Raw genomic sequence first — 11,664 nt, 5'->3', positions numbered from 1 at the left:
CTTTTCTCACGTCATGTGACCACCGTAGTTATCATCTGATCCCAAAGACCTTCTCATCAATGAGTAGGGTCATCTTTCACCCACTACGTACTCCCAATTGCACTCTATATATCTTAGCACAAGCTTCTCATGCGACAATGTCTTCTCCTTTGATGCTCCACAGAAGCTCTAGCTAGGCTTCATATGATCTCTTTTGCTTGGTACCTTTTGCATTCTTCTTTGCTGAACAAATGCATATTTACCTAGAAATGGGAGGTGTTAGGGATATATCATGCACTTACAGTACAAACGATGAAGGACATATATTTCTATGTTGTTCACTGGATCTACATCTAACTACTATTGAGAGCCTGCTAGGCTGCTGGAAACTTGGGAAGACCTCGATGATCCCGGGTTGTGCTTCACGCGTGCACCAGCTTGGGAACAAATTGATTTCCAATGGGGAGGGGAGTGTTATCGACAACCAGGTCGGCACCGATGAAGATGGCTGGGTCAAGGCCGATGATAGTCCCAACACGAAGGTTCTACTCAAGCCGTCACTACAAAATTTCGTCTATTTAGTGACAAAAACCCTCACGATGAAACATAAAATGTCACCTGAAATCATTTTCTGTGGCGGTCCATCGTCACAAGGTGTTTTCCTCGCGGGGCAGCACCCTAGCCAACTTCGGCGACGTTCTGGCCTGCAATTGTGCGACACTTTTGGGCATCACTAGGCATGTCCATTGAGTGTTTCTTCATAGAACATACATGTTCATATGAATCATCATCACATCAGTACCAACAATAGCATAAAACATGACATATAGAGATGGACGATCACTGAGGCAACATGACAAAGAGTCAGAACTACTCCCCATTTGGTTTAGCAGCAATGCAACCGAGGAAGAGAATGGTCCCTGCACGTCCATGGTGTAGCACAAAGATCACCCTGTCTCCAAGATCCATGTCGTACACGTCGACTACTCTGCTCCACGCATTAAGGAGGATGGTTCCATCTCCTTGTCCTGATCGAGTATGAAGTGGAACTGATGTTCACTCTAGGATGGAGAACAACGGCCAGCTCTCCATTTGCACCCATCTCCTTAAGCACAACACGTTGCCGAAGTAGCATAACACAATTTGAGTACCTGGACTAGCTGAAGATAATGAGAGTAGATACAATTCTAACTATGATTCTGTCGTCAATGTTGGTCTTGTTCAAAGTGTGCAGCAGGGGCACGTAGGAATTACGTCTTGGTCTAGCATTGTAACCATCGGCGAGCATCCAAATTTGATCAACAAAGCCGACGACAGACCACATCTCTTCCTAGGTTACTCTACTCCCTTCAGTAACCTCCATGTTGTCTATAAATTATTTTGTTACAATATCCACTCGGTAATAAGCTATGAAAATATTTGTAAAAAAATTTGTGAAATATAGCAGCCCGATGAAATGTTGTTAGTTAAAATTGCTTGATATTTGCCAGAATACTAACACGGGTGAGTTATTGGATCAGTGCTCAAATGTACTGGGAGGTGACGTTTAGGTTTTCCACCTAGTCTGAGGGACATTTCCATGCGTACATCCAACTGGTACACTTTGGCAAATTCTTTTCAAGTACGTCATGTGAAAAAAATCATATCTTCTTTCGTTCCTGATCCTGCATAGAAAACAGAAGCCCTCTCTTATCTCCAGTTGGACATGTACGGTGATCCTGATAGATCTGTTTATACTCAGCTTCTTCAGAAGTTTGTCTTGCAAAGCAGGGGATGCACTGAGCAAAATTCAGAGATTGCTCAAAATTATTTAGGCTATTTATGAAACAGGTACCGTTTATGAGAGGGGTAAATACCATTTCCAACAGTGCTTACTAGAATTTAGGAACATTGAATATCATAAATTAGTTTGTAAATTTGTTAGTTTGAGAATGATTTATGAAAATGGCAGTGTTGCATTATAAATCTGGAATTTCCTATATCATAATAATCATATTTTTTTCAGATTACACGTAGGTTAATTCTAACATCTAAAGAGGGAATGTAGCAGCAAGTGGTACCAAGGGGGTGCGGTTGGCACTTTACCAAATTTAGTTAGGTCTATCTATTTTTAGATTCTTCCAATCATAAGCATGGTTTCTGTTCAACTCATGAGCAGACTTTTCTACTTATGACCCAATCATGAAATCCATCAACATTTATGTTAAAATCAACATGCAGAGAATCTTCACACCTTAACCAAACACTTGAACGACATGTATATTTGATACACTTTAAATCTGAGAACCATACCCTAATTTCTTTGAATCCTTGCGGAAGTGTGATGCGGGGGTACTTGTCCTTCTGAACATAGGGGAGACTGCAGAGATTCCTGGTGTCGAAACACTTCCTGCACTGCATATCGAAACCCTTGATTATTTCAAAAAATAACATCTGGAGGGGTTTTGTAGTGGATTGAAGTGATTTGCATCGGATATGTAGATGTATATGAAGACTTACCTTCATTTAGTCTGATTGAACCCGACGGCGTAGGGTTTTTTCTGGTACGGGAAGTCCTGAACCATAGGAAGCGTCAGCGACAGGAGGCTACCCTAGTCGGTGTGATAGATCGAGGGGGAAAGATGGCAGCAATCCTTGTCGGCGTAGATGAAGCTGCGGTGAAGTATGGCCGCGACCGGCGCCAGGTGGCGAGAGACTGGATTTGGGACTATACACGGGTGACTGGGGTTTTTAAGTGAAGGAGATGAACAGAGATAGCGAAGCTGATGAGACTATACATGGGCGTCTCTCTGGTTTTGGGCCCACTTGTTAGTTGTAGCATAGAAATATTAGGATAAAACTGCAACATAAATTTTGTAATCAAGTGATAAGGAAAATACATGTAAAATAACATATCATGTGTGAAAAACCTTTTATTCTTTTTAACTTTTGCAATTGAAATAAAATCAAAATGGGGCAGACTTTGTGGGACATTTTCATCAATGTCATGTACGGAAAGTCAATAAAATAAATGAAGAACATTCCCAAAAAAAATGAAAAGACGGACTTCGAAATTATTTTAAAGGATGTGACGGGCCTTTATAAACATTTAGACAATGTTTATAAAGAATTATCACATCGATTAAATCAATCTCGAGGTATAGCCACTTCCCAGTCGGTCACCTATCCTCAGACTACTCAAGCCATAACAAGCTTGACGCTCATGTTCTTTTCGGAATGAGGTACCAAAAGGGAAGATGCACCTTGCTGATATTGGTTGTCAATCGGACATATAACACCTATTAGAATGCCACATACATTCTTCAAAAATTGACCAAACTCATATGACATTTTTGAAAACATGTCTTAAAGTAATGCCACAACTAAACCTTCTAGAATCCGGTAAACATGTCTTGAAACACCAAAAAATCATTGTCAAAATTGTGAAAACAATGACTTGGAGGTTAATTTGATATACATGACTAAAAAGTTGACCAAAAAATCATTCTCAAAATTTTGAGAACAAGTACTTGGAGACATGACTTATAACTTAAGTGAAGTCATATCACATTTTTTGAAAATATGGCGTAAAGTAACGCGATAGACCTTCTTCAAGCCAATTAACATGTGTTCAAAAAATAAAACAAAAATTATCAAAATTTGCAAAACAAGGACCTCGAGGTTAATTTAAGTGATAGGACAGAGCACTATATACATGTAAGCGTTACTTTACGACACTTAAATATTATAATATGGCTGTATGCATCATTTCGATCTAGAGACCGGGGGTATTCCTCCTTTTCAGAAAAGGCATTTAGATCGCCATATGAGTGTAGATAGTGCTCAAGTCTTGGAGTTGTCATTATCATTGTACGTTTTGTGATCTTATCCATGGTATATGTCACCCACCTAATGTGTACTTCTCCATATGCCTCCTCCCTTATTATCTGTTGATAGCTAAGCACGGGGATCATTTCTTTATATATTGTACCATTGAACTCCTCCTTCACCATAACTTTATGCATCCACACTTATCCCAAACCTTTGCCCTCATGATGCCTTGTCTAGTTTGGTTTGTGCAACTTACTTTGGCATGAAAGGCATTTGGAAGATTACAACAATGGGATTGGTGATAACGACGATATCATATGGAAACCAAACCTTATAACGCCGATGAGATCTCTAGGAGAATCAGTCTCATGGCTTGAACATTAATTGCTCATCTCGCCATTAGAAATCTATCTTGGTAGGAAAACAACAAGTGGATGGAGTTGTAAAAGCAACCCACTCGAAGGAGTCCATATGTTTGTGCTAGAGGCATGTGTTGGGCAATGTGAAATATGCACAGGCAACAGCATGAGGGAGTATGATGTATGTAACCTTTTTGTATGAAATGTACGATGGTTCCTTGCTAAGCTAGTCTGACAGACTAGCCAGTGATGTTATGATTTTAGATCAGAGTATTCTCCCAGTGTGTGTTTGTGTCGTCTCTGTTTATTGTAGAAAAATACTTCGACATCCTTTCTCGGTGGTTATTTGAAGATGTTTATTCGTGCATGAATGACATCTTAATCATACTAAACTTTACTAAACTTGGGAGGAATGAATCAATACATTTCTCCCACTATGTGTATAACTGTTTTCCCCTTCATGCTCATACCCTACTCATTCGCTTTCTTGCTAAGGTACTCATTGATCAATTGTTGGGCATGGAAGCCATTGGCAAGTTTACACAAACAGTGGTTGATGATTGCTAAACTGTTTATATCCTTGTTCAATCCAACAAGCTATAGACAATCCTTCTTAATTAGGTGAACTAGCTCCTAGTAATTGATCCCGATGGTTGTGCATTGAAATGGACTGGTTTGCTATTGTAGGTCCCATCACATTTACTAGTTCATCGAAGCATGTGTTATTCAAACAAAGGGGAGAGGTGCAGGACATGCATGCTAAACTTGATGTTCTTGAATACTCGATCCAGTCTGGGAGCTAATTTCGATGATATCTACTTTTCTATCATTTGATCGGCATTTGTTTTGGTTTTGGTTGTGGCAGTGATTATGTGTGTTCTGTTTGTATTGATATAACGTGAATATCCGGTTTTGTAAAACGCTATTACCGTCGAACCCCTTTTTAGCATGCTATAGGGCTTTGTCCTTGGACCTTTTCTCTCTAGATAAACATAAATCTTAGACATTATTTCTCAAGAAAAACAAAAAAAAAACCGTGATAAGTAACAATCGCTCATTGTTCACTTTTTGCATGTCATAGGACTACCTTAGTTGTCCTGTGATGCAAAACCCAATCACAATAATGAGTAGGGTCATCTTTCACCCACTATGTACTCCTAGTGCCACCCTATATATCACGACGAAAGCCTCTCATGCATCAATCTTCACGCCACAACAACATATTCTCCTTTGATGCTCCACATGAGCTCTAGTGGCTTCATATGATATCTGTTCCCAGCACTTTTCTCGTTCTTCTTTTGCTGCTCAAATGTATTTTACCTAGAAATGGGAGGTGATAGGGACATATTTTGCTCTTACAGTGGAAACAATGAAATAGTGATATTTCACGGGAGTTCACTAGTTCTATTGCTAACTGTTGCGAAGAGCCTGTTAGGCTGCTGGCAACTTGGGGAGAAGACCGTGATGGCCCGTGACAGTGCTTTGCGCGTGCACCAAGTTGGGAGCTAATTGGTTTCTATTGGGATAACTTCCTCTACTTGGATACTCGGCCCAGTCCTGGTTCATACCAACTTGGTCAAACACTCAGACTTATTGGAGTTTGACTTATGACAATCCTAGAACTTCAGTTATTTTGAAACAGAGAGAGTATTAATTTAAATTCGGATGCTGCTTGTGGCTTTCCTAAGGAAAAAAGAATTCGAAATTTGACAATGAGACGTTATGCTCATAGCCGTGAGAGACGGGCTAGCTTTACTTGTACTCCCATTAAGCAAGCAAGCAACAACTGGCCAAATTAAGGAGAAACTCCCTCGGTCCCAAAATCTAGCAGACTAAGGAAAGGACAGCACGCACAGAAATACAACATGATTTCAGGTTGGGCTCAACTGCATCCTCTTCAGTCCTTGTGTAATTACATATTGTCAACGCATTGCATGCTCAGTACCAGCTGAAGTAGTTTCTGTGAGGCTACTGAGCTCTTCCAGCGGCAGCAATGCACATACCTTGCCCGCGCGCGAGGGGTGGCAATGGCCACGGCAGCAGCCTAGGCCCGGAGTGCACGGCGCCCCACGGCGTGATAGTCTAGCCTAGCGGGTCTCCGGAATAGTGCCTTGAATGAACTTGAGGGCCATGGCAGATGCGCCCTTGACAGGAACTTTCACCGAACACCTTGCGGGCCGGCGCCCATGCGTCCACCTCGAGGGCGGCCAACAGCCAGCGTGAGACCCGTGCTGGTGACGCCTCCTCCTGCGGCATGGCGAAGGGTACATGCGCACTCCGATGAATCAGCAGGCGGCACGACGCCACGGGGTCGTCTCCCTCGGTGTTGTTGCCCAGGCCACCCGCCGAGCATATGGCGCGCACCGGAGCAACAGCAGCCGTGGTGTCGACGTTGCAGTCCTCATCACCTACCACAGGTATGGCAGCCTCAGGTCGTCGGCGGTCACTGATGAAGGCGGAGGAGGTGACGAGCACCCCGTCGAGCAGGTGGTGGGCGTCGGAGCAGCGAGGTCGATGACTCAACAGTTGCTTGGAGCCACCTCGTGTTTGCACAGCTGTGCCGTATCCCTGGCAGTATTCGGGTCGGTCTCGGATAGGAAACGAGAGGCGGGGCGGGGAGTCACACAAAACTATCCTACTGACTTCTCAGCCCGGTCACCTCCGTTCCATGGTGTGCCATGCTGACGCTGATGGCGGCCGCCGCTGCAGCAGCGCCGGACCAATCCTTCTTCTCCCGCTCCCGCCGCCCCACGCAGCCGCCTAGCCTGTTCAAAGCCGGCCGCTCCGCCCTCCCGCCGCTGTGTGGCAGCGGTCAGAGCCATCACTCCTCGCACTGTCGCTGTCACTGCTCCTGGAGCAGCACCCCGCACGCACGCCGGAGCAGCCAATGCCGGTATGATTGAATGTGTACGTACGCGCTTCTTCTGTCTTTTGTCAGTACAATTGCTGAATTCAGCTCGGTGGACGATGCAGTGCCAGTGCGACGCCGGACCACCCGGACGAGCCGCCGTCGTCGGGGAGAGGCGGCCGTTACCATCCTTGGGAGGACATCGCCGAGACGCTTCAGCTCGACGACGGAGAGCCGGCGCGCCTCACCGACGCCGAATCCGCCCGAACAATCGTCGAGGTTAGAAAGATTGCTCCGTCCATTGAGTCCTCTGCAGTGCTGTTCTGTTAAGTGCGACGAGATTACGGTCAGAAGTGTTCAGCAGTGCAATGACCCTCAGGAATTATTCTATCTCCCCCGGTCTGGTGAAGCATACTCTGAATTTCAGGCTACGACAGCTTTGGTTGTGGAATTACATATCTCTGAACAACCAGATCAATGGAGATTTTCCCCAGGAGACTGACATTCAGAGAAGGATTGGCAGCTTCAGAGCTGAAATGCAAGTGCCTTTTTTCCCTGAGATTTTCATTCTCACGACCTGGGCTATCTGGCCGACTATATTTTCAAAGGGACCAGACAAATCTTTATTCTTGCCTGAGGAAACTGAAAGAGGAGCTCAATTGGGTCATTCATAGAGCAGTGAGGAAACCTTATCACGCTTTTGAACCATCGGTCTTTAACTTCAGATAGACAAGATTGCTCTATGAATAATAGCCTTCTAGCTGATATGTATTTCCCCACCTCAGTGTAGATAGTCTTGTAGCTGATTTGTGTTTCCCCACCTCAGGGAAGCCTTGTTATTCTTTTATTTGATTTATCTGTTTTCCTTCCTTTTTTTTTTGTACTTGAGAACAATCCCATAAAGAAAATACAAAAATGGGATTTTCCTACTGTTTTCGGTCAAATTCTTTTTTAGTCTGCAGTGCTGAATCTTGCAATATGCATGCACAGGTGAACAACAATGCAACGGTGATGATCTCCACGCTCATCGATGACGGTGTGCACGAGAGGATCATCTTGCCGGAGTTCCCCTACTTGACTGACGAGAATGGAGGTATATATGCGGCTGCGTACTCGGGTCCATAATTTGTGCAATTGTCATTTTTCTTCCTTTAATCTTCTGTACGTGTGGCAATCTACTCTCAGATATTTACTTCGAGGTCGACAACGACGACGTGGTCATGGAAAACATTATGGGCGACGACAAGATTGCGGTAACAATTCTGTTATTTTTTTGATATTTGAAGGTTAACAATTCTGTTATAATTCTCCACTCTTCAATCCCAAAAAAAAAACAGTTCTCTTCATGAAAAGGTCAATTATGTGTTTTTGTGTCTTGTGGCTTGTGCCTACACTTGAGTTAATATGTTGTTTGGTATCTGCAGCATGTTATCATTGGACTCGATAACACAGATGTCTTTGCTGACTTGGATCTAGCAGCGGCGTCATCGACTTCATTTGCACAAGAAGAAGAAGAGGAGGAGGAAGAGGACGATGATTCCAACGATTCTGACGATGAATATGAGGAGGTACTAAAATTCTGCACAGCTGGGCAACTGGTCAACAGCAAAATAGTTTAGTGATTTACCTTATGCTGTGTGTCTGAAAACATGTAGGAGGGTATATATGCTGTTGATGAAGAAGACGGGGATGACGACGGCGATGATGATGAAGAAGATGACGATGCACCTAACTGGTCCAACCTTGAAACCGTAAATTCCTGTCATCCACTATACTTTGCGAGGATGATTGTGGAGGTAGATGATTGAAACTCAATTAGCATCCATCAGCTTATGTACCACTCACTCTGAATCGCTTTCTTAGCCACTATGCTCTTAACTTTTACTGTCAGAATGCGAGCAAATCAAGTATAGATTGGTTGGACCGACCACCTGCAAGCCTTGTTGTTGAGGGTCAGCTGAGACCTGCGTTTGCTGAAGAGAGCACCATGGTTTCCAGGCATTTATTAAATGGTTGTTGCAATGAACCTTCCATTCATCAGATATTGCTTTCCTGAAACATAGGACTAATCTTATCAGCTCCCGGAATTTCGGTAGGTGATGAACCACTCAAAGACGACAAAAAGGGAAGTGGGGCTACATTTTTCAAGGTTGAAGTTCTGAGCATTGAGCTGATCACTGCATATGGTACAGAGGTATGTCTATTCAATTTGATAAGCCATACTAATTTTCCAAGAGGGCCGAATCTGTGTAAGCTCATGCCTACTACGTAAGTCTTTTTTTTAGAAAAAGAGTATTAGCCCCGGCCTCTGCATCATTTCCATGCACATCTCAATTATTAGAAGTAGTTTAAGTAAACAAATCAACCGTGTAAAAGAGTCACAACCGGCGAAAATAGGAAAATATGCCAACCTACTATTGGACCCACATCCAAACCAGTTGTATGTATCATGTGCTACCATTGGTTGCAACCAGACACCATAAACTCGTGCACTTCCTCATGCTGTGGTAAGGACCACGTAGGGATACGTCCTGTAGCTCGGAGACCCACAAAAATAGAAGAATTAACAATATTCTTTTTGAAACCGAGGCTAAAGCCTTGCCCTCCATCTCATTAAAATAGAAGAACTATACTAATTACAAGGTCACCACTTACAAAGAAAGTCTCATACTTAATCTTGGCAAGGACAATGCTAGGCAAGGAAGGATACATGCTTAAAAACATGGTGAATTAACAATATAATATCTTATGTGACTGCAGAATTGTCGTTGTACAATCTTGAGCGCTAGTAATGTTTTCTTCGTGTCTTTTCCTTGTAGCCCAAGGTAAAGATAGAAGAATACCGGAAATCTAGACCCGACATCATCGCGCACTCTGCACCAAACATAATATCACGCTTGAGAGCCGGTGGAGACAAGATAACACAAGCTCTGAAATCACTCTGTTGGAGGTGCAAGGCCATTCAAGTAGAGGTAATATTCCTTCATGGGCATTTTGTTAACATTGAAAATTAGGGAATAGATACATTGAGCATCTCGAAGTTGGGTATTAAACCACCATGCCGGCTATAATTCTTCAGGAAGCAGCAATCATCGGCGTCGACTGCCTTGGGTTTGACTTGAGACTGTGCTCAGGAACACAAGTGCAGACACTGAGATTTGCTTTCCCTACAAAGGTCAGTGGTTCAGCTTTTGCCTACAAATTTGTACTTATGGGCCATGTACAGTATGATAAACAATAGATCGACGGTGGAGAAACATTAGTCTGTAAGAAGATATTTGCATTTCATGCTCTTGTGGTTCTGAATATTTTGCACTGTAGGCTAGTTCGGAGTTCAGCGCAGAGAAGCAAATACACGAGCTTCTGTTTCCTAGGAGGATACATCAAGAAGGGGAGTCACCACAGGCTCAACCCAAAGAGTACTGATGTAAACAGAGATGTGACGTTTTGTTCTTTTTCTAGGAAATTTAATCCAGCAACACAAATAGCAGTAGCCATCTTGATGAAGTTCTTTCGAATTCACATTGTGATTTTGGTCATTGAGCATCTGCACGGACGACATAAACTAGTGCACTCTGACCAATTGGGTTCGAGGTACTTACCAGAGGATTAGAGGTGCAACTACTTAGTGATCCGGACATAGCACTCCGCGCTGAAAACAAAACCGCATCCCTGGCCCTTGAGGCACTATCCGAAGCCCTCGCGGCCGAAGAATTAACCGTGCTGCGCTCCACGGTAGATAGGGACGATGTGATCCTCGACAAACGCCCCAAATCCACCTCCTTCAAACCAGCAGAAGAAATAGTCAAATTTCAGGTCCGCCCGACGGACCCCAAGAGGACAGCATCTATCGGAGCACAATTGAACCCAACAGTTGACGCAACACTACGAGAATTCCTGCGCAAAAACTGGGACATATTTGCCTGGCACCCTTCAGATATGCCAGGGATCCCACGCAAGCTGGCCGAACATAGCCTCAATATATTAAAGGGATTCAAACCGGTCAAGCAAACACTGCGACGCTTCTCCGAACCCAAGCGACAAGCCATGGGGGAGGAGCTGGCCAAGCTTATCGAAGCCGGATTCATTAGAGAAATCAAACATCCGGACTGGCTGGCAAACCTGGTGATAGTACCAAAGAAGGACAAATCCTGGCGCATGTGTGTCGATTTCAAAGACCTCAACAAGGCCTGCCCTAAGGATCCCTTCCCCCTCCCCCGCATCGATCAAATCATTGACGCCACCGCAGGACACGACTCACTGTGTTTCCTCGATGCATATTCCGGATACCATCAAATCAAGATGAAGGAGTCCGATCAAGCTGCAACAGCATATATTACCCCATATGGGCCATTCTGCTTCAACACCATGCCCTTTGGGCTCAAGAATGCCGGCGCCACATACCAACGCATGATCCAAACATGCCTGGAGAAGCAGATCGGCAAGACAGTCGAAGCTTACGTGGATGACATCATCATCAAAACTAGGCACGTCGAAACACTAATAGACGACTTACGCCTTACATTCGACAACCTCCGTGCGTATGACATTAAGCTCAACTTGGAAAAATGTGTCTTTGGCGTCCCTGCTGGCAAACTGCTGGGCTTCATCGTTTCCAATAGAGGAATAGAAGCAAATCCAGCTAAAATTCGAGCTCTGTCATAGTTG

General features: G+C 43.9%; 1 protein-coding gene across 1 annotated transcript; it reads left to right on the top strand.

The window, feature by feature from the left end:
* Positions 1-6,758: 6,758 nt before the first annotated feature.
* On the top strand, positions 6,759-10,557 carry LOC119298965 (uncharacterized protein At3g49140-like). The gene is made up of 11 exons (XM_037576271.1): positions 6,759-7,041; positions 7,122-7,275; positions 7,987-8,089; positions 8,182-8,249; positions 8,421-8,564; positions 8,652-8,792; positions 8,888-9,008; positions 9,093-9,190; positions 9,816-9,968; positions 10,076-10,171; positions 10,318-10,557. Exons 1-11 carry the CDS (start codon positions 6,827-6,829, stop codon positions 10,420-10,422), a joined length of 1,398 nt encoding a protein of 465 aa, XP_037432168.1. The 5' UTR covers positions 6,759-6,826; the 3' UTR covers positions 10,423-10,557.
* Positions 10,558-11,664: the final 1,107 nt, after the last annotated feature.

The sequence above is a fragment of the Triticum dicoccoides genome, chromosome 5A (assembly GCF_002162155.2).
Source record: "Triticum dicoccoides isolate Atlit2015 ecotype Zavitan chromosome 5A, WEW_v2.0, whole genome shotgun sequence".
NCBI classification, from domain to species: Eukaryota; Viridiplantae; Streptophyta; class Magnoliopsida; order Poales; family Poaceae; genus Triticum; species Triticum dicoccoides.
This window is presented reverse-complemented; position numbering and strand designations above follow the sequence as displayed.